Below are 24821 nucleotides of genomic sequence, written 5' to 3'. Positions count from 1 at the left end.
CCTCAACTTAGGACTATAGCCTTAAGTTTTCAATATCTCCAAAAAAGTCTTTACAAGTTGTTAATGCAATACCTATTTACATATAACTGGATCGAGGTGGGTTCTTCAACCAAATCTTGCCTAACTATTTCAAACTACTCATGATACTTCAATTGCATTATGTGGCATTAACAAATGACCTTGATCATCTATGACTAGAGATTGGCACATTTTAGTTATCCTTTAAAGGCAGTGGACACTATTGGTAGTTACTCAAAATAGTTATTAGCAAGAAACCTTACTTGGTGGAGAGGTTGATAGTATAAAACATTGTGAGAAATGGCTCCCTCTGAAGTGACGTAGTTTTCGAGAAAGAAGTAATTTTCCACGAATTTGATTTTGAGACCTCGGATTTAGAATTTGTGTGACAAGGGTGCTTTTTTTTTTCATTACTATCTCGCAACATCGATGACCAATTGAGCTCAAATTTTCACAGGTTTGTTATTTTATGCATATATGTTGAGAAACACCAAGTGAGAAGTCTGGTCTTTGACAATTACCAATAGTGTCCACTGCCTTCACAAAGGAACATTACAGAATTGGTTTTTGCTAACAAAATAGTTGCTGGCAGTCTAAGCACTTTATGTAATCCGCCATAAACTGACAAACCTGTAGAAGTTTGAGAACAATCGGCCATCTGGGTTACGAGAGAGTGAAAAACCAATTACAAATTTTGCGTTGCATCGATGCCAACATAAAAATGAATAAAACGCTCACTGAGCGATAAACTCCATACGCGAAGTTAGATTGTTTATTTCTCATCAAATATGACATTTCAGACAGAAATATATCAAGGGATGTTTTCTACTATCATCATCATTAGACCTTGTTAGTTTCATGTAAATCTGTGATCTTTGCGATTTTTGTTTCTTAATTCTGTAACGCTCCTTTAACATTTCAAGTTAAAATCAAAACAAACAGTGACAAAGGAATAATATAAAAAAATGCACCATGTTGCAAAACTGCCCAACTAGTTTGCTTACTGTAATATCTTTGCTAATGTAATGAAGCTCAAAAAGCCCCCACTGGTCCGCTTACTCTTTGAATCAATATATGGTACAGCATTGCTAATGTAGGCAAAACTGGTTTGCATGGTACAGAATTACTAATGTAGGCAAAACTGCCTCCACTGGTTCAATATGAATCAATATATGGTACAGCTTTTGTGCAACAGCGCTTCTACTGTTTACGCTAACATATTATTTCTGAATCAAGATAAGGTAGAGTTTGCACCAGGTAATGTTGCCAAAACTGCTGCCACCGTCTCGAGTCAAAATGTGGTACACTCCGACAAGCTGGGGGAAGCGTGTACCTTATCTTTGAATCTATCACACATAACAGCTATGCACCTATTTATGCAGACGTATTTTTGTCAAAACCTAACCGAAATTCAAACTAAAATATGAACAAATTTCAGTTGCAAGTAGATTGATTCAAACCATACAATCTGCTACCCTACATTTTTGCACCGATCGGACGAGTTGGTCTAGAAAAAGCGTTTGTAACCGTTTGTTATAAAAATGCATGTGATTGGAAAGATGTTTTAAAAGTAGAATACAATGATCCACACAAATTTGCCTCGAAATTGCGTGGTTTTCCTTATACTTGCAAACTACCACGGTCGGCCATTTATGGGAGTCAAAAACTTGATTCCCATATAAATGGCCGACCGGGTTAGTTGACGAGGTAAAAGGAAAATCGTGCAATTTCGAGGCATGTTTGTGTGGATCATTGTATTTCTACTTTTACAACATTTTTCCAATCATATGCATTTCATAGCAAACGGTTACAAATGCTTTTCAAAGACCAACTCGACCAATCCAAGGCAACGTGTTCCTTTAAGTGTTTGAAATGATATTTTCATAACTGCGTTTAACAAAATACAAGAAAGGTGAAAGAAAGTAATACACGTTTATACTGAGATACTTAAAATATGAAATAACACAAAGTTTTTAAGTCCTTTTTTTCCTACATAAATATATTTTATTGATTAGACTAAAATAAATATACAATTTGCCCCATAAAAACACCACCACTGTAAATTATACACTATGATTTTGACTATTTCAATCCACCATCTTCACTCATTAAATCTTTTTTTTCCCTAAAACACACAAACATTTAGTGAAAATTTCGGACATTTCATTTTACCAGGAATAAACAATGCTCCTTTTTTTGTATTAAGCCCGGTTCACACTTCCTGCGATAATGATACGAATGTTGACGTCACATATTCGCGACGAATAATTCCCAGCAGTTGAGCAGCTGTGCTCCTCAACTATTGCGAAACATTCCCTGCGAAAACAAAGTTGTGACGTCAAACTAACGTCAAATTCGCTTCGCATTGGGAGGAAGATTGAACTGGGCTTTAGGCAGTTTTAGGACATGATGTCATGTTACCCAAGTGATTGTTCAAAACATACAGTTGATGGATTGCCCAAAACATACAGTTGATGGATTGCCCAGTATCTGTTCATGTCATAGAGTTATATAAGAACTAGAGGGCAAACTGGCTTATATACACGCTCAGGCATGCGCGCAAGCGGCCATTTTCTAAGTTGACAAAACTGGCATCCCAAAGCGTGTGTTTGTGTGGCCAGTTTGTAAGTTGAACACATCAGCATTGCGTAGTGTTCAATAAACACAAACTCCATCATGTTTCATATTCAACGTGCGTACATAATGGCGCGCACGTGTTTCCTTGCGGTCCCGTCGCCTTTGTGCAAGAAGCATCACTCGTGCGCCCTCTAGTTCTTAAATATAACTCTATGGTTCATGTCAAACAGTTGATGAAATGCAATTCAAATCCTGTCGACATCAAGCAACCCATTAACAAGGCAGTCTGTATGTCCTTATCTATAAACAAAAACAGTATCATACCACCATTTATTGTTTTTCTTTCATATAAATTTGCAGGAGACAGAAACATATACGCATAATAAAGTGATCAACTTGTAAAAATTAACTCAAATGTACAAAGCTTTCAATTAAACACATTTTTAATAACAAGAAAACAAAATTGTTCAGTGACACGCCACTCAAAGTTTGTCTACTATGATTTAAAAAATAAATCAATTTTATCTTTCGATATACACTAATCCTGCATCATAAACATCCACATTATTACTTCATACAGCTTCATGGATATTTTTACCAAGCTCCTTTTGTTCAATTATGCTTTAGTGTAAGCATGTATCATTAAATTAATAACAGGAACATTTTCTTATAATAATTTGGGAGGCTAATCATCCTTAATCGCAGCCAAGAGCTGAATTGCGAAGGACGCTGCTACAACGTGTTCGAGAAGCGGGCATTCAAGGGCGCATTCAGCTGCCAGCCACATCAACCCAATATGACCACGGAGCACAGCCAAGATCGAAAGTGTTTGATTTTTCCCGAGGGAGGAAAACCGGATGGTCTGGAAAACCCTCGTGGCACAGCAGAGAACCAACGCACAACTCAACTCACATATGGCCCTGGCCGGGTATCGAACCAGGGTCACCTTGGTGAGAGGGAAGCGCTTTACCCACAAGCCAACCATGCCACCAGTGTATGTGTACTTCACATAAGTAAACACTCTTGGCTACAATAGCTAGGGCAGACATTTTGCCAGAGAACGGCGACCGTAAGCACACAATTACTCAGTAAGCAGAGCCATGAAATTTGTTCCAGACCTCGAAGTGACACTAAGAGTCAAGTTCGTTCAAGGACTAATGGCTCACTAGTGGTTGTTAAGTGACTTATGTAGGGCATGCGCGCAGGAGTTATAGTGCAAACGACTGTAGTCGTGTCATGTCAACTTGACCGGCGACTTCAACGGACGTTAAAAGTTTTTTATAACTGGTCCACTCTTCACTGTGCTATGAAAATGGATATTCATAAATACCTCAGACAGTTTCGCTATTACTATTGGTGGAGAGCGCGTCACGTGGGTGTGTAGAAACCTTTGTTTATGACCAGTAAAAAAGTTTTGAAACATGGGCGTGACACATGGGCGAACTTTCTCCATTCCTATTGGTTAAGAGCAACGGCCAGGACAGTTGTGCCACATCACGCGATGCACACAGCATTCCCTTATAAGGAGTTGTTTACCCGAGGGCGGCGGAGGGCCTTACCATTTCATTAGCTGGAGGGGTGTTGTGTTGAAAGAAATCATTGAACAATTATAATTTTTGCATTTACTTTACTATTGACCAAAAGTGTTGAAGTTTTTTGACCGAAAACGTATTTATGAATGGGAATCATAGTGATTCGGTAATCATCATTCCGTAAAATTATCAAGAACCAGGCCTCGTTGGGATTAAACCACAAGTTGAAAACCTCTTCAACACACATTGATTCCCTTATTGAAAACCAGCGATGCAACTATGGCTGGTAGGCCATTACCAAAAGGTTTAAATAGCGTAGTCAACTAAACAGGGTTTGGGCTAACTTAGTCCAGCTGTAGGGACGATAGTCCTTGCGGAACTTGGCATGGTAGTCATTGTGCTGGCGTTTGGCCTAGGTGCCCTCGCATAGCATGCCTCTAGACGTCCAGGTTATTTATACAACACTACATTCCAGGGGCCGATTTCCCCAAGTGTTAATACTCATCTTCACTGTGTATCACTATTAATTGCAAAGTGTGATGTTACAATCCAAATTATCACAATGGCAATAATAAGAATGAATCTTAAGATGAGCCTTAGTGATTTCTGAAAGCGAGCCTCGGACTGCTTTTCTGCAGTGTATTGGATAACTCCACAGTGACTAACATGACATTGGACACAAGTATCAAAAAACCTGGTTTTGTAAACGAGTTGATGTGATTACCTACTAAAATTTTCAATAATAACTAATTTTCATATATGCCAAATCACACAAAAAACATTGAGAAAGTCATATTTCTGATAATTTTGGCCGATGTGACATGAGAAACCGTGCAATTGCCCTGTGATAGCTGTTCAAAAAAGTCATTTTTCAACAACTCTTGCATTTTTCCAATGTGGAATATAAAGAACTTAATGTATTTACATTGCTTTAATACGATCTTCTAATGAGTTGAGCTCATTGCTAATGTCCTTGGGCAAATCGTCGTTGATTTGGTCTTCGAAGTACTTCCTGATCTCCTGAACTTCTTCCATCCAGAAATCCTTGGGGATGTTGAAAAGCGCTTTCATGTCAAGTGGTCCATCCAAGCCGTCAACATTGAGGGAGCCCTCCTTGGGTACGAGTCCGATCGCGGAATTCTGCGCAACATCTTCCCCATCACAGCGCTTCAGGATCCAGTCGAGCACTCTTGTGTTCTCGCCAAATCCTGGCCACAGGAACTTGCCTTGCTCACTGGTACGGAACCAGTTGACGTGGAACATCTTTGGGAGTTGAAGACCTGGCTTTTGCTGGAAGTCCAACCAGTGCTGGAAGTAGTGACCAACATTATAGCCGAAGAATGGACGCATAGCAAAGGGATCATGCATAATAGCTTTGCCTGAAAAAAAACAAATTTGAAAAAAAATGTCAGAGTTTACAATCTTACAGAATCATATTATATCGGTGAACATCATAAGGAGATTCTTTCACAGAACTCGGGAAAGTACCGAGTATACAGAGCTAACGCACATCGGTGTTTGTGGGTAAAACAAAAACGAATATTCTTTGTCCCTGAGGTTTAACATCTATCAAATCATAAGGAGAGTTTATAATGCTAGCTGGTTACCATCGTAAGACAGTTGACCCTTTGTGACCTCTCACCTTTGAACTCTGCAGCAGCTGTGGTCTCTGACCTCATAGCAGCAGCAATAAAGACACCATGTTTCCAGTCAAATGCCTCGTAGACAAGAGGGACACCTGGAGTAAAAAAAATGTACCACCAAATAATAAGATGGGATCGCTAAAATCAAACTAAAGAGAATTTATCTCATCTTAAAAATAGCATCAATATTTACTCAGGTAGTACATAATTGCACTGAATACTTAACTGCAGTGAATGGACTGGAAGTCTTACGCTTATCGAAATGAGACCTCAGGCCGTTGGTCCAATGTACAATTCATGCTTAACCCTTTAGCACGCACGCAACATTAAACATAATGTCACACGCTCCTTAGTGCGCCAGGAATATTCAATCGATTTCCGGTCCCATCCAGAAATCGTCGGATAACTGTCGGTGTGATTATTTTCTTGTGTTACAAGTTGGGTTTATTTTGTTGAGGATGAAATTATCTTTCGGATGATTGTCACAGTTGCTTTGTTTGTCTCACAAAATTCAAGATTTCAAGTTGGAAACACAAGAGAGATCAACAAAAAATTGAAAACTTTGTTTGCGTATCAAGTGAAGGTTTGTTTACATGGAAAGTTGTGCACACAAGTTTTCTCAAGTTTACTGTCGTCCGACAGGAAAACAAAGCTTCAAAAAGTGGTTGAAAATAATCACAACATACCTTGAGAAATGAAAATGAATGCCTCTATTATCAACAGATACCGTCTGTACCTAAAATCTTTTGTAAAATCCTTTCAAATTGCGGTATTCCGTGTGTAAAAACACCAGAAAGTTTGACTGTCATTACTGTGTACGTGCGCGCGTAGTACGTGGTACATCCCCTATACGGTCCGGCTACACAGAGAAAACGTACGGCTCCACACAGAGAAAAAGCACCCACTCATACATGCGTTGTTTGATTGTGAAATGACTTTCGACCTTTGAACCTTACGTCATTTTTTCTTATGTGGACCTTGTGCTATTTTTAGACTGTTGTCATCTTGAGATCGCGCTCTATCTACGGCTGTTTGCTGCGTTGTAATCGCATGTGTATAACTCAAATTAAACCATGTCAAACTGCGCGGGCGCGTGCGGGCGGTATACGCGGTCATACGCAGGGCGCCTCCGGGCGTTATGCGGGCTAAAGGGTTAACCAAAAGGTCAGCCACTTTGAAAGTGACTTTCTGACCTTATGCACCTGACATCATTTCAGTAGGGTGCCCTCACCTAGAGGTGAAAAGGAGGTTGTTCATTGGCCAATCCCGTGCACCGCGCGTACAAATCTGTGCGTTTCGATTGTTTCGTCACCGTTTCCTACACAATCCTTGTATCTGCCTACGGCCAGGCCAGGTTTCTCAGTAATTTGCTAGTGTTTTTACATATTTTTTTTTTTTTTTTTTTTACAACCATTGTATTGCTTTTACCTGTAAATCTTTGATGTGCAATTGTTTAATACATTGTAGTGAATTCCATTAACAGCTGCCAAGCATGTGTCAGCTTTTAGTGCTTGCACTCAGAGACTTTTACCATTCCCCTATTGTATATGACCATCTGGGAATGTCAGCTGTAAATGGTTTGTGTTTTTCATGTTTGCTGGCAAATGAAATGAAAAGAAATGAAAGTCCTGTGTTTCACTTTCTTACCTTTGGGTCTCCTTCCGCCAAACACAATTGCATCGATGGGCACGCCCTCTGGATCCTCCCAGGCAGGGTCAAGATTGGGGCACTGAGACGCCGGGGTACAGAATCGAGAGTTGGGATGGGCAGCTGGCTTACCGCTCTCTTTCGTCCAATTCTCTTGACCTAACCATGATGTAATCGACACATCCTAGGAGACAGAGATTTGAAGAAAAAAAAGTTAAGATAATTCCACAGACCAATTAAAGTCTCGAAAACATACCTCTTCCCTTTCAGTTAACTTAAACCCTTTTATTTTCCATATTCCTTTCAAATATTGTGTATGTACCTTTTCTGATGAAATTTCAGTTGTATGTTGTGTATTATTATTTTGTGTAAACATTGTGATACAGTGTATTATGGAGAGCGTACTAAATATTGCATGTAGGTATTATTATTAAGCTTAAAAATGATTAATTATGTGAGAGTGCATGTTAAGCCTGTCCAAAATAAATGAAGTAACCAAACTGGACTAATTTGCACCATTTATATTTGCCTTCTTTTTAAGCTTGGGCGATATCGATTTATTTTATTCACGATATATCGCCGACAATATATCGCGATATTCGATATAATCGCGACTAATGAAATTTGACATCATCAGTCTTGAAACTCCAAGTGAAAGTTGTAGAAGAGACAGTCCTAGTATAAGAGAGGTGTTCTAATGACCTATTCTTCTGGTTTTACTCCAAACCTATGGGGTATCAGCTAGCAAATACATCGCGATGTTTAATCGATATATCGATATATCGCGATTATCGCGATATATTGCGATATATCGCGATATATCGATATTTCGATTAAAACCAAATCCATTCGATATCGAAATCGTGTCCAAATTAATATCGCGATATTCGATAATATCGTAATAATCGCCCAAGCTTACTTCTTTTACCTATTCATGTTTTTAACATTTTCCATTTGCCTACTGACCCCTTGCACAGTGCGCAGCGCCTATTTGTCCGCCAGTTCGGGAGTCCAATTTTTGCACAAAGGAATTAACCCCGAAGGTCAACGCGCTTTCTTATGGGGTGCATTCTGCAAGGGGTCTGATACGGCCCTGGAACATGATTAACCTTATAGTGAATTGAGTTTAGAGTCCCTACTTGAAGTTTTCTAATCTGAAGTTTTATTTCCTACATCTTATCTAAACAAACTCAATTTAACTTTATTAAAAAAACTTAATTTTGATATTGGTCACTACACACGCCAAAAGAACTCACTTTTCAAAAAACAACAATGGCTAGTTTGAAATCAAACAACTTTTTGACAATAACATTGCAATTGATATCAAAGTATCTTTATGAATAATAACAATGGTTAAACAAACAATAGCATTGAGGAAATATAGCTGTTCGTCCTCTTCATGCCATCAATGGTTCAATTTTTTTATTTCATTTGTTCATTTATTAATTTCACAGGTACAAATATGCAAAGTACCATTATAAGAACGATCAAGAAACCATACATACACATATTAAAGAAAAAACAAATAGTAGCACCACTGATGGATTAACCTCCTTATGCCACAATTTAAGAAACAGACAATATTAAAGGACGTTATGGAGAATGTTAAGCCCTACGTACAACCATTGTACTGTACAGTTGGGTGGTCCAGCAGAATCAAACAAATCATACAGTTTAGTGGGTTGTGGGTGGTTGGGGTTAAATCAAACTGCGACGTCACTATAGACCGTATTGAATAAACCCTTTTTGCTTTGAAAAGTTGCCACCTTGTAGGGCAAACCGTATGAGCGTCCAAGCGCGTACATCATCGAAGCACCCAGCACGCAACATCCAGGTTTGATTTCTACGGCACATGCGCACACACACACACGCACAGACGACATCTTGTAGGTCAGATATTTGAGCCGTGTGACGTCATAGTAATAGTGAAATAATATCTCAGGATATCTCTTTGTTATACAGGGTATGTTTTATTAAGAATAACAATCTTCACAATCTTCTCATTATAAATGATATTTGCAGATCTGCAAACTCTAGTAGACGCCACTTCTGAGTATCCCTTAGAAGTAAGTCATTCCAGAAGAATTAGAAGAGTAAGTTATGAAATTTACCTTGGGTATTTCTTTCTCCAGTCCTTCCCAGAAGAAACCTCCATCGCTCCTCTCGGCAACATTTGTAAACACTGTATTACTCTCACAGGTCCTCATAGCGTTGGGATTGGTCTTGTCGGATGTACCAGGGGCCACGCCGAAGAATCCATACTCGGGGTTGATAGCACGCAGCCGTCCCTCTTTGTCGAACTTCATCCAGGCGATGTCGTCACCGACACACTCTGCTTTCCAGCCGGGTAGTGTGGGCGTGATCATGGCTAGGTTTGTTTTGCCGCAGGCGCTAGGGAAAGACGCTGCGATATACCTCTTGTGGCCCTGGGGATTTGTTAGACCTAGGATCTGAAATTGTAAAAAGGATATAATAATTATTATCTGTAATTGGCAATTCTCAATCAAAAATGTCTGAACAAAAAAGACAAAATCTCTTTGGCATAGAACTTTTTGCACATACCCATTGCTCAAACACTAACTGTTACATGAGGTGCATGCTTATCTAGCTAGCGATCAAATGCTGGTCTAGCTAGGGTTCAAACCTGATCGCTAGCTAGACCAGCATGCACCTCATTCAACGCCTACAGCACTCGTACCGAGTTTTTGCAATAAAGTCTATGTTAAATGTAATACTTTGGTAAACAACATGTATGCTTTCTTAATGCGAGCATTGAGACGCTAGTCTAAAGACCTTTCTTATGCAACGTCGCAGCCCAAGTTTTTGCCAACCCAGGTTGGAAAACAATGGAAAGCCAAAAATGCAAATCAAAAACGGATAGCCATAGTTTGTTGAAATGATACACAAATAATAATTAGAAAATATGTTTTTAAAGTTGTTGGAAACAAATAAAAAAAAACATAAGAGATACTTCAGCTCATGAATCTTGACAGAAAATGTTGAATTTTCCTACAATTTTTATTTTATAACACGATTGAGTGTTTTTGCTTACACTCGACCAGCAATGCCAACCGGCGCACTTCGATTGTCACAAATAAAAAAAATCATAAGAGATACTTCAGCTCATGAATCTTGACAGAAAATGTTGAATTTTCCCACAATTTTTATTTTATAACACGATTGAGTGTTTTTGCTTACATTCGACCAGCAATGCCAACCGGCGCACTTCGATTGTCAAAAATGGAAAGGTCTATTAAGCACAATTTTTAATTGAAATCATGTTTGTTAGAATTGAAAACAAATGCATGTTGTACACACCAGCATGTGCTCGGCCAGCCATCCTTCATCTTTAGCGATCCTGGAGGCGATACGAAGTGCAAAACATTTCTTGCCGAGGAGAGAGTTTCCTCCGTAGCCGCTGCCGAAAGACTGGATCTCCCTCCTGTCTGGTATGTGTGTCACCAACGTCTTCTCTGGATTACAAGGCCAGTTATTCACCATGGGGGCTGCAAGAAAAGAGATGGATTTATGAGCTACAAGTCTTGTGTAATTCCAGCCCTACTGTTGTAACATTCATACAGGTATGTGTGGGGACCACAGATTGCTGAGAAAAAAAGAGGGTTAAAAAGCAACTTATAAATAAATTTCGTACACAAATATTCCTGTTCATTAAAGACATTGGACACTATTGGTTATTGTCAAAGACCAGTCTGCTCACTTGCTGTATCTCAACATATGCATAAAATAACAAACCTGTGGAAATTTGAGTTCAATTGGTCGTCGAAGTTGCGAGAAAAACACCCTTGTCACACAAAGTTGTGTGCGCTCAGATGCTTGATTTTGAGACCTCAAATTCTAAACCTGAGGTCTCGAAATAAATTTTGTGGAAAATTACTTATTTCTCGAAAACTACTCCACTTCAGAGGGAGCCGTTTCGTGGTTGAGATTGTGTGGAAGTGCATTCTCGTCTCCGATACGAATTCATGTTTCAAGTAGGCCTTATACTTTACGGAGGGAACGGTGATTGCCTCAATGCCCTAATATGTGCCCTTGAAATGCTCCTGTACAAATTTACAATTTACTCATAGGGTGCCAATTACCAAGGGTAGAAAATGCCTTGATGCCCTTGCTCTTCGAAACGAAGCATACAGGCCTTTGAATTTTTTTTCTCTCTAAAACTTACTCTTCATGGGCAAAGGTTGCCCGACTGAATGAAGACATCTCACAAAGTCGTCCTGTCCAAGGGCCGCTAGGGCCTTCTTGCCCATGCGGGTCATGATCTTCATGCAGGCCACAACGTACATCGAGTCTGTCAGCTGAATACCGATCTTTGACAGTGGTGAGCCGAGGGGTCCCATGCTGAATGGAATCACAAACATGGTCCTGCCTGTAGACAAAAGTAATCAAAATGGTGTTTGAAGATTTGTATGGTGTGGAGAATAAGAGTAACTATAAATATAAATCTGAACAGTAAACTTGCCGGTACGACTATGGGTAAAATCTCTTTTGAAGGAGTGGTGGCTCTGAATAGATTTGGTCTTGACGTTTCAAACAGTATACTCTGCTCGTCTTCAGGAGCAACTTCTGAAGACGAGCTGAAGTAGAGCAGAGTATACTGTTTGAAACATCCGGCTCTTTTCAGAGCCACCAGTCCTTCAAAAGAGATTTTACTAATGGTTGTACCCGCAAGTTTACTATTAATATTTATATTTATAGTTGCTCTTAAAAGTTATCAAGATGTCAATGATAAATAATGAGCTTCTCAAACTCAACATCAACAGGTATTTTCCTACTTTTTTATTTCCACTTTTTTATCCCTTTTTTTCTCAGCTTAAGTGGCCTGTTTTAACAGCCTGTTGACTGACAACTTTCCATAGCTTGTTGTTTATAGTCATTGGACACTTTCTGAACAGAACAAAAATTAAAAGTTCCAAGATTTACAAATAACTTACAGGGTTTACAGAAGGTAATAGTGAAAGACTTCCCTTGAAATATTATTCCATGAAATGCTTTACTTTTTGAGAAAACATTAAAACAATTATTATCAATTCTCGGTATCGCAAATAACGGATTTACAATGTCATTGTGCTGCCAGAAATACCTGGGCCCAATTTCACAGAGCTGCGAGGCACAAACATTTGCTTAGTATGAAATTTTGGCCTTCATAAAATCAGGATTTCTAACCAAATTTCCATGTGATTTTCAAAATAAGCAAACAACAGCTGAATACCAGTAACGGGCAATATGCATCAAATAGAACTTTTGTTGGTAAACATGTTTTTATCAAGAATGGAATTTCATGCTAAGCAAATTTATGTGCTTAGCAGCTCTATGAAATTGGGCCTAGGTCATTAGCCCTTTTCTTTATTTAATAACTGGGTTACAAAACACAACACACACGCCCAATGGCTTTACATTCCGTTCAAAGGACATAGGACTAAACAACAATGATTAAGTGTCTCGCTGAAGGACACAAGTGTCAAGTTCACATCTTTAAGTCATAGACCAAGTATTAGCCCAGACTGCCAGGTCTAACCTAATACACTAAAATATTCCAGGACCTTTTTTTTTTCAGGCTTAGCCCATTCACCCTTTTTCTACTTTTCTTTTGGTAAATCTAATAATAGCTTAATAAATATTTAGTACTTTTACCCCCAAAACGCAGTGTCGTCCACTTTAAAATTTATGGTAATTTTTATTTGGGAAGCAGGTTTTCTAGTCTAAAACCCAACCTCCCTAAAGATAGCCAAAATCGTTTTCAAGCGTTAAAGCCAGTGGACACTATTGGTAAATGTCAAAGACCAGTCTTTTCACTTGGTGTACCTCAACATGTGTATAAAATAACAAACCTGTGAAAATTTGAGCACGATTGGTCATCAGAGTTGCGAGATAACTATGACAGAAAAAAAACACCCTTGTCACACAAAGTTGTGTGCGTTTAGATGGTTGATTTCGAGACCTCAAATTCTAAACTTGAGGTCTCAAAATCAAATTTGTGGAAAATTACTTCTTCCTCGAAAACTACTCCACTTCAGAGGGAGCCGTTTCTCACAATGTTTTATACCATCAACCTCTCCCCATTACTCGCAACCAAGTAAGGTGTTATGCTAATAATTATTTTGAGTAATTACCAATAGTGTCCACTGCCTTTAAACATCCTACATGTACATGTACATGGTCAAGCAGAAATATTTTTTTTAAAACAAAGGCCTATCATATTCCATTTGGATTTCTTACATCCCTATCTATTATGCAGTTTGACACTGTGTGAAGAGATAAAACCAGATTGCTTGGTATACACAGTTATCTAACATTCAGATAACAGTAAATACCAAAATGCTCTTTTATTACATGTACATGTACATGTATGCATCTACATGACATGTACCTCATGTTGCCGGTTAAGTAAACTAGTGTTCTGTTAGCAAACTATAAAGGTGGGATTTAGAGGTCATTTCACAATTCCATCCTGTGATTTCAACATAACCCATTATCGAGCCCTCTGGATGGTGTGGAAACATACAGGAAGTACGTAACCTACACTATGAAGGAAAGAAACAGTGTTTCATAACTGAGTATGCTACTATGCTCGTCAAACAAATTGAGCTCCTGGACAATCTAAGAAGAGTGATTTTTTAGGAGCTCAAATTGAGCTCCTGAGTGTTCTCAGGAGAGCGATTAAAAGAGCTCCTTCTATTTCTATAAACGAAGGTCTGAAGAACTAGAGGGCGCACTGGCCTATATACGCGCCTGGCCTGCGCGCTTGGCCTGCGCACAAGCAGCCATTTTCTAAGTTAAACAAACAGGCATTGCTAAGCTTGTGTTCAGCATTCATTAAACACAAAATACTAGTTGATCGTCCTCGCCCGCATCCTTTCTTGGGGCCGCACCTTTTTTTATTCTTTATTTTTATTTGAAAAAATTCAAAAAATTCAAAACTGAAGAATTGGTGGCCTGTTTGATTTGAAACACTAAACGACCATCTTGGAGAAAGAAAAAAGAAAAAAGAAAAAAAGAAAAAAAGCCATCATCCTCTTTTGGGGAAAAACACAGACGATCAACTGATATTATTTTTATTTGACCTTACTTAAAAAGTGTTATTTTTCACTATTTTCAATTCGGAAACATTCTTCAAGCCCGTTTCACATGAAATTGTATCTCAGCAAATCATTTTCAATTAAATGCAATGTGTACCCTGATGTGGGAGCATTAGGCACTCAGGGGTACATGATTTCTTTTAAAAATCTTAGATTTACTTTCCAAAATTATATTATTTTTTTATTTTTTTGCAATAAAGCTGGAATATGGTCATGAGTCATCAGATACTAAATTCTACATATATTTTAGAACTTAGAAACATAACTTCTTAAAATCATAATTTTAGTTTAAAAGCTCAAGTACTGTATTAGTCATTTTATCTCTGTTTTGTCGTCTCTATTTTATAGTTCAAACAAGGCGTTTTATCTGTTTTGTCATCTCCATTACAAAGCTCAAGTATACAACATTGTACAGTGTACACCTGTAATCGACATCATTTCAATCTAACCCACAGACCTTACAGTTTTCCTCTAAGTGCACTTCAGTTTATATTTATTAATATTTGAAGCTTGACCTACATAAAAATGAATTGCGTACCAAGAAACGTACGAGGAAAGTGTCTGCATTAGTGGCGCCAGACTGGGTTGACAATGACATCAACACTCTCTATTTAATCCTACACACCTTTGTAAGAGTACAAAACACATGCATTACAATAAGTGTATTCTTACGACGACCTCTGCCTACACTACAGTGAGCATGTTCCATTGCACCTGACTATGTGATGCATGCATCAGTCAGTTAGTGTGACCGTCATTTGACCTTTACAGGATCACCCCATATCCATTGCAGGTTCATGGAACTCCATACAGTATCCATTGCTCATGGGCATTTTGTATTACAAACCAGCTATAAATGGACTTCCTATTTCAGCATCATGCGATAAACTGATCCACTGTGGCACTAGAATGGCCAGATCCGGATGACTATGAGCCAGTGCTGTTATTTTAGTCCCATGAATTGTTAAAATTGTCTTAAGATTGATCCTCCATAGATTTAGTTTATTCAATGAAGACAGAAAAGAGGAATTAACAAAATTTCAATGATTTTGTACAGAATTTCTAAATTTTGAATGGTAAAACTGACAGGCCTGGAATTTCACGAGGAAAAAAGAAATCAGCTGATCCAAGGAAAACTTGCATGCCTTAAAGAGAGTCCTGTCATTCTAACAAAGCTTAAAATCAAAAGTATCGATACAATTTTTCAGATGAAATATCAACATGTACCTGATGGATCTGTTAAACTGAAGTTTATTTTCTTCCTTCAACTGAACCCCCCCCCCCAAAAAAAAAACAAAAAAAAAGGTCAAATGTTTTTTAGGGAACCAGCCCTCATTCATCAAACCTTTTATTGTTTTTGACAATAAACACAAAAAAAACACTCTGCAACCATGACAACCCTTCAAACACAATTTTAGACAATAAAGGGGAAGAATGCGTCTCTACGAACGGCTCAAAGATAGTACCTGCTTCCCAAAATTCACTAAACTGTTTTTGCTGTATTCTTTTCGAAGTAACCAATGAAACAGTATAACAGAGATGATTGCAAATTGCAACAAACATTTACCTTTCAATTCCTATACTCTGCATTTATAATAATGCAATAGTGTACCAGACGATATCAAAATCTCACACGCAAACGGCTCATTTCATGTGCAGACACAGGCCTGCTTTGAGCATGACGACACAACCCCTTAAATTGCTTCCACCATTTTAACAGTAGACCTTTCGTTTTGACCTTAGGAAATAGTAGTTTTTTTACACAGAAACTATCCCTGTTCAGGCCAATAGGCATCGCCGAAACCATTTTAGCTCCTGCAGACTATGCAGCCCCAGCAACCAAACTGGCAGACATGTAACTAATATACAGTGCACCAAATAGTCTCTACAGCTTTTATTTATTTAAGAACCTATCCAATAGAAGATCAAGAAAAAATGTCGTCTTGCACAAAGAATCAAGAGCTATGGGTAAGACTTTATTTAATACAGGTCTCCCGAAAACAACATAAGGAATGCACTAGATTTACCTTTCATGCATCCAGGAAAGCGTTCACCAAGTGCCTTCTCGAGGTCCTCGGGCGACATCCATTTCCCTACGGTACCTTTTACACCTTCTCTGGGAATAGGTACCGTCTCTCGCATTGTGGGTGTTGAGATAACCGTCTTACTCTCCACTCGGGCAACATCTTTAGGATCAGTCCTCGCCAACCAGCTAAAAGTGACAAACATATCAAGATTTAAAGACAGTGGACACTATTGGTAATTGTCAAAGATTAGTCTTCAAAGTTGGTGTATCTCAACATATGCATAAAATAACACCCCTGTGCAAATTTGAGCTCAATCGGTCGTCGAAGTTGCGAGATAATAATAAACAAAGTTGTGTGCTTTCTGATGCTTGATTTCGAGACCTCAAATTCTAAACTTGAGGTCTCGAAATCAAATTTGTGGAAAAGGTTTGATGATGATAATTGTTTTGAGTAATTACCAATAGTGTCCACTGCCTTTAATTGATATTTAATTGATATAATAATAACCAGAAGTTAAAAAGCAGGACAATTTTTTCAGAACTGAGAAGTGTCTCGAAAAATCCCCAAAATCTACTCCGCGATCATATTTATCTATTTTATTTATTTATTTCTTGTTTATCCTGGGAAATCCATTCAGTAAGAAAAACTCACTGATCTCCCATGGATCCCAGCTAATAACAAACTACAGAAATGAACTTAAGATAAAAATATTACAAATTTACACAGAAAAACATTGCACATTCATTTAAAAAAAGCACTAGATCCAAGCACACATACATTTTGAAAACTACAAAAAAAAAAACGTTTTTAAATAGGACGAAGAAATTTAAAGGGGGAAAAATACACATCCATTAAAAACACACAACCAAATACAAAAAAACACATGGTGTTACCGCTAACCAAATAATAATATATATTACGTAAGTTTTGATTGAACATGGCATTTCTGTAGCATCTTCACTTACAAGTGACACAATTTCATTTTTATTGAGTAAGTGCATCCATCCTTCATGGAGATGTTGAGGCCGACCGAGCAAGAGCACCGCCATCGAACTCAAGCTCTGACCTATTCACAAGGGAGTGTGGGTTCAGGAGTCCCCGACACTTGTGCCCTTAGGCAAAACACTTAACCACTGCTCTGCCTACGGATGGGACGTAAAGCTGTAGGTCCCGTGTGTTGTTATAACAACTATTCACCCAGTAAAAGACCCCAGTACACACTAATCGCAAAGGGTTCGCCCTAGTGTATCTGGCAATGCGACTACCTTCAATTATGAATGTCGCACTAGAAAGGACGAAAAAGAAGAAGAAGAAAAAAAGTTTAACTTAAACTTACCAATTTGAGTACTTTGTGAGTCTTTTGATCATGCCATCTTTTTCCAACTGGTTAAGCATGGACACATTTTCTTCTTCCGTCCCGTCACAGATATGAATATTATCTGGTTGACACACGTCTACCTTCTCCAAGATGTACTGTCTGATGTGAGGTTGGAGATCTTCAAGCTTCCCTTTAACTACCTTGGGTGGAGGGGTGACCTGTGTGGTGAGATTGCACGCCGGCATACTGGCTACCAGTGATTTAGTGCAGTTATACGCTTGGCTGTGGAAAGAAGAAGACAAAAATACAAAATAGAAATGGTGTGTAATTCAAAAAAATGGATTGAATTTTATTCATGTGAGACGAAAGAAAGCCATTTTATGTTATAATATTTATTCGGGCAATCACATTTACAAGCACATAAACATACATTAAAAATATTTAAGAAAACAAAGTAAAACAACAGTGGGGTGCCCAGGATTAGGAGAGCATAAAAGTTAAAAAAATAACTGTCGCCAAAAGGCGTATGTCTCCAAAAGGGGTATGTCTTATCAATCAGCTGGGCCAAATTTCATGGCTCTGCTATACCATAAGCAAAGAATCAACGCTTACTAAGCAGGGAATTCAGCGCTTTAATGTCAAGCATATTTCACAGGTTAGCACTGGGAAATGGTTTCAGCAACTCTTGATTGATTTACATTTAAGATCAGTCTTAGCTCTTAGTGAAATAGAGCCCAGCCGTAGATTTCACAAAACTCTTCCTAACTTAAAGGAACACGTTGCCTTGGATCGGTCGAGTTGGTCTTTGAAAAGCGTTTTTTACCGTTTATTATAAAATGCATATGGTTAGAAAGATGATGTAAAAGTAGAATACAATGATCTACACAAATATGCCTCGAAATTGCGTGGTTTTCTTTTTACCTCGTCCAATAACACGGTCGGCCATTTATGGGGGTCAAAAATTTTGACCCCCATAAATGGCCGACCGTGATAGTTCGCGACGTAAAAAGAAAACCGTGCAATTTTGAGAGATACTTGTGTGGATCATTAGATTCTACTTTTAAAACATCTTTCTAACCATATACGTTTCATAACAAACGGTTTCAAACGCTTTTTATAGACCAACTCGTCCGATCCAAGGCAATGTGTTCCTTTAAAGGAACACGTTGCCTTGGATCGGACGAGTTGGTATATAAAAAGCGTTTGTAACCGTTTTTTATAAAATGCATATGGTTGGAAAGATGTTATAAAAGTAGAATACATAGATCCACACAAGTTTGCCTCGAAATTGCGTGGTTTTCCTTTTACTGTGCGAACTAACACGGTCGGCCATTTATGGGAGTCAAAAATTTGGCTCCCATAAATGGCCGACCGTGTTAGTCGACGAGGTAAAAGGAAAACCGTGCAATTTCGAGGCATGTTTGTGTGGATCATTGTATTCTACTTTTACAACATCTTTCTACCCATATGCATTTTATAAAAAACGGTTACAAACGCTTTTCAAAGACCAACTCGACTGATCCAAGGCAACGCGTTCCTTTAAGACTAATCTTAGGACTTAGGACAAGTACCAACCCTGCACTGTAGCATGCAGACCTTAAGATTAATCCTAAGTTAGGACGACTTACTCGTCCTAACTCGAGATAACTTGTCCTAACTCTTTGTGAAATTGTCAGAAATTGTCAGAAATTGTCTCTTTTCATTTACTGTCATTAATATTAATGTAGGTCATGTCTTAACCACTGATGAGTACTGCACCTTTGAATATGAAGTACTTTTGAACTGATAGAAATCTTTCACACAAAAAAATCCACAGTTGAACTTTTTACCTTTAATGTATTATCTTCTATTTACCACTAACAATATAGGTAAGTACCTGTCTTGCCTGTGGCACATATCAAAGTTTATTCAGTATTCAAATCATAAGTACATGACAAACACATGAAAAGCACAGTAAACCAAAAACATTTATAAGCAAAACACAGAATTTTCAATACTCAATATGTGCATCACTCATTAACCAAAGCCACACCATAGGGTCGGTTTGAACACTTCACTGTTAACCTAAACGGTGACCTTAATGGTGACCTCTGTGTCTGTGAGAAGATAGTATCTGAATAATGGCTGCCAATCTTGATTTCTGTGCCAAAATGAATGCCAATCATTGAATGGATTGTCACCTTGGCGTCTCATTGGTAGACAATTTCTCCTTGGTAGACAATTTTATCACAAATATCCCATCACTAGGGTAAACATTGCCTTGACCTAGTATCAATTATGAAGCTCGGTACTTGGATTTATAATTTTGTAACGGGTTATGGACATGACTCATGTCAGATAATGAGAAAGAACACGTAATAAAAAATGTACAATGTAGTTAATTTTTTTTTTTTTTTTTTTACCCATACACCGATGTGTCTTAGCACAGTATACTCCCGAGAAGAAAAAAATATATCACAGGCATATTACTCGGGTGGAATTTGAACCCATGACCCTTGCAATTCTAGAGCATCAGTGTATGGGTAAAAAAAATAAAAAATAGTATTCTTTATCCCCGATGCAAATTTAACATCTATGTGGTTTGATGATAGTAAAATTTGAAGGGGTTTTCCATATTTCTTGTTCATTGGTTCTTTAATATTGCTTTTCATGATAGCCTGTGTTCAGTGGTTGAAATGGCAACTCAATTCACTGTGAAATCAGTCTAAAACGAGACCTGCCCTTTTAATATTTGTTCAGTGTGTCTATGTCACTGACCCATGTGCATAAAGGTCTGCAAAACTCAAACAATTTAATGATAACAGTATTATATTGTATCAATGGATTTATTGTGCTAGATCTGCCATTGTGATAGAGCACCGCGTCAACCAGAAGGCAATGAATGATAAGTGAGAGACTCGCCTCCTACTATGGTCATATCAAACTAGTGTAAATAAAAGGATTCAAGATTATGTGGTGACCCTGGATGGGATCCCAATTCAACTAAATAGACTAACACCAAGCTCAGCAAGGTGGTCCATCAAACACATTAGGCCTATAACGGGATGCCGGTTTGACAAACGTTCAAGTTCATGTTGTTATAAATGCTACTATAGGCCTAATAAAGCAAAGATGCTTGTGACAGTGCATTGTAACTATAAATACACTCAAGTTCAAATGTTTGTATTGAATGTATGCTTTCCATCTAGGCTCAATTAGCAAATTTTCAAACTGAAAACTCAATTATCATCATTTTGCTTTGGGAAAACTTTGCCTATCCTGCCAACGCTTTTGCACTTATTTTTACCAACATTCCAACCAACAAACAATACTACAACAGTATTTTTTTTTTGTAAAAAATATATTATTTTTATTTTTATTTCATAGTAATAGTTCATAGGGACAATTTCTCGCAAACTGTACCAAACCAAATCTCAGCAGACATATTTTTCTTTGGTCTTCATTAATTGTTTTATCAAAAAAAACTGTTTAAATTTTAGTTTAGCCATGGAGGTAGAAAAACCTCTACATACATCATGTACATGGCCAAGGTTCATTTCAGCAGTCAGTCCCTCCACGTCCCAGAAAAAAAAACTGTTGAATGTAATTTAAAAATTAAAGTGTTAATTATATTATAGGACGTTTACGTTTTCGATCAACTGTCATGTTTGTAAATCAATCTTTAAGAAGATTCACTTTTTTAGCAGAGAAAATGAGATGTACGTGTCCAGTGTTGTCGAGTTCAATTCTCGGTCGGTGGCTGGCCGTCAGAAGGAAAACAGCTGATCGGTCTTGCTGGCAACATGACCGGCCTTTCATGGCGCGTTATTCCATACAGAATGGTTAATCACCACACACAACCACTGCGAAACTTTTCAACATTTTCTGAAGCGATCAACTTAAATTTAAGCAACATACTTACCGTATTAAAAACCCACGTAATATTGCCGCCATCTTCAGGGTGGTGTTCACACTGATCCAAGGTGACTTGTATGGTTTAACTGTTCAGAAACCCACAAAATATCACGATAAAGGCAGGATTTGAAGAGCCAAGCTCTGACCTCAACTGTAATTTCGCAATGAATGTCAAGCGAAAACCGTGTGTATGTGTGTCGTGTATATCGTGTATAGCGGCCTCACCTCCCCTTTCCACTCTCTACTCGACTTCCTTGCACAAACTGCACGTAACACACGAAACCATCACAGTGCACATTGCATGTGGCGGTTACTAGACTTAGATTCAAGTCTGAGATTGTAGCTATTCCTCTGCATCATCAACCACGAAAAACGCACCACCACCAAACGCAGGTAAATCTACAAGAGGGCGCTATTTCAGGCTACTGGATAGACGATTGCTGACATGAAACTAACGTCTAGGCATTCATAATTGCTATGCCATCTGAAATCCTGCTCAGTCATGTACACTTATTGGCAAAAACGCGTTGGTAGCCAGACTATTTTGTGACGATACGCTTGGATGATTTGGATTTTTCCATCACTCGTTTTTAAAGAAAAAACGTAATTTCACCACTAATTTTATGAACTTTTGTGTCCATATGAACTGTTCTCGTCAAACCGAAATTCGAAATAAGAACTTTTCTTAAATTGATTGGTGGTAATATCTTTATGTGCAATATTTTGTACCGTGTACAACGTACGATGACGTCGCATTTTAAGGTGTGGCGGTTTTGCGTGATTTGATTGGCTGATATGTGGGGGCTCGGCTTTTCATGAATATTAAGTATGTGGCGCACGTGAATCCTTCACGTCAACTCGAGACTCGATCTCCCCCTCACATTGTTTTGATAAAGCTTTAAGAATGCCCCAAGAATTTAATATTTGCTCAAGGCGTCTGCTAAAAAAGTAAACAACCAATGGGCCAAAATGTCACCCAGTCCCGAATGAAATTTTAAGCGCAAACCTCCTCCGAGTTCCCGACATGTTTTGTCCAGGCTGGATCGTGTTGGTGTTTTAACAATTGACACCGAACCCACTAAGATCGTTTTCTCTGAATATTATACAATTTCATTTCCAGTAACATCCACTTTTTGGCCTGTTAAAGGCAGTGGACACTATTGGTAATTACTCAAAATTATTATTAGTATAAAACCTTTCTTGGTGACGAGTAATGGGGAGAGGTTGGTAGTATAAAACATGGTTAGAAACGGCTTCCTCTGAAGTGCCACAGTTTTCGAGAAAGAAGTAGTTTTCCACGAATTTGACTTCGAGACCTCAGATTTAGAACTTGAGGTCTCGAAATCAACCATCTAAACGCACACAACTTCGTGTGACAAGGTTGGTTTTTTTTTTTCATTATTATCTCGCAACTTCCATGACCGATTGAGATCAAATTTTCACAGGTTAGTTTTTATGCATATGTTGAGATACACCAACTGTGAAGGCTAGTCTTTGACAATTACCAATAGTGTCCACTGCCTTTAATTGAATGTCTTCAAAAAGTAACAGACAACGGATGTTAACGTATTACTAAGCTGACCGGCAGTGAGTGGCCGCATAGTTAATAGTCCAACTAGGTATTCTATAATCTCTGGTATTAGTTTCCTGGACTGTCCGTATAAACATGTCCGTGTTGAAGTTGCGCAGAATATTACATGATGAAACCACCCTTCCGTCAGAGTTAACAAGGTGCTTTCCCTGTGGTTGGTACCTGCCTGCTTCCCGTGACGATAAAGATGGCAATATCTTTCATTTCTAATCTTCAGAAAGTGTTGGACGAAAAAAACCGGCCAAGTCTCATTCTTTTAATCGTGTCTCGTTTGACAATATAATTGTCCATCACGTACGCTAACTCCGCAACCAGTTCGTTTTAACAATATTTGCTCCATGTTCTTTTTAACAATTAGTGGTTATAAAAAGATAAATCCAATCGATCAAAACAACACGGTCCGCAAAAACGATTCTGAAATTGGAGTTTCCACATTTCTGACAATTCAAGAATGTGTGTAACTACGATATTAAGAACATGTCAAAAGATACACTCTGGTAATACCCACAATGTTAAATGTCGTTATTTAAAGCCACTGGACACGTTTGGTATTAATGTCAATGTACAGAACAAATCTGTAAAATGTTGGCTCATTTGGTCACTGAAAGTGCAAGAGAACAATGAAAGAAGAAGACCAGTGCCAAAAGTGTTTTGCTATTTGAGTGAGAAATTACCTCTTTCTCAAAAGCTATCGTTACTTCGTCAGAGGGAGGCGTTTCGCAAAATGTTTAACACTATCAACAGTGAGTTCTCAATTGCTCGCTACCAAGTAAGTTTTTATGCTAACGATAATTTTTAGTGATGACCAATAGTGTCCAGTGCGTTCAAGAACGAACGATATTATTAAATAATGTTTACAACTTACCAAAACAAGATTCGCAAACCGACCACTCAAGCTCCTTTCGTTGTTTTCGACTGGAGTATTTGTCTGTCCATGCAGACAAGTTATAATAAAAAACACCGGTTATGAAGTACGGTATGACAAGCCGTAGTCTTTATAACCGCTTGTAAGTCATGACGTCATCAGTAAACTCTTCAACCAGAACAGCATTGTCACGCTATTATCATAATACTAGTGCTGTGGCATTGGATGGGAGGTCACAGCGACTAGAAACTCCACAGAATCTCTAGATTATTCATGACGTGACAAGTGATTCGAGATTCCAATAGTATCTGTCGCCGTGATTTCGTCATCTCATTGCCGACCACTCGAAATGCGGGTCAATTAATTGTGTATGGAGATTGTACATGTTAAAATTCAAATTACTAAAACTTGGACCTTGCTATTTCTCTGTTGAAAAAAAAAATCAAGTATGATAACAATTAATCAAGAAGTTTTATTTAAAGGAACACGTTGCCTTGGATCGGACGAGTTGGTCAAAACAAAAGCGTTTGTAACCGTTTTTTATAAAATGCATATGGTTGGAAAGATGTTTTAAAAGTAGAATACAATGATCCACACAAGTTTGCCTCGACA

General features: G+C 38.2%; 1 protein-coding gene across 2 annotated transcripts; it reads right to left on the bottom strand.

Moving 5' to 3' along the window:
* Positions 1-768: 768 nt before the first annotated feature.
* Positions 769-24294, bottom strand: LOC139934430 (phosphoenolpyruvate carboxykinase, cytosolic [GTP]-like). Of its 2 annotated transcripts, XM_071928664.1 has the most exons (10): positions 24210-24294; positions 21761-21839; positions 17878-18141; positions 16542-16726; positions 11601-11804; positions 10736-10923; positions 9529-9867; positions 7418-7601; positions 5770-5865; positions 769-5506 (listed from the first exon to the last, which is right to left on the bottom strand). In XM_071928664.1, exons 2-10 carry the CDS (start codon positions 21790-21792, stop codon positions 5049-5051), a joined length of 1950 nt encoding a protein of 649 aa, XP_071784765.1. In that variant the 5' UTR covers positions 21793-21839; positions 24210-24294; the 3' UTR covers positions 769-5048. The 2 variants fall into 2 exon arrangements, with proteins under 2 accessions (XP_071784765.1, XP_071784766.1); XM_071928665.1 differs by lacking the exon at positions 21761-21839 and having other exon boundaries at positions 24210-24293.
* Positions 24295-24821: the final 527 nt, after the last annotated feature.

Source organism: Asterias amurensis, chromosome 3 (assembly GCF_032118995.1).
Source record: "Asterias amurensis chromosome 3, ASM3211899v1".
NCBI classification, from domain to species: domain Eukaryota; kingdom Metazoa; phylum Echinodermata; class Asteroidea; order Forcipulatida; family Asteriidae; genus Asterias; species Asterias amurensis.
This window is presented reverse-complemented; position numbering and strand designations above follow the sequence as displayed.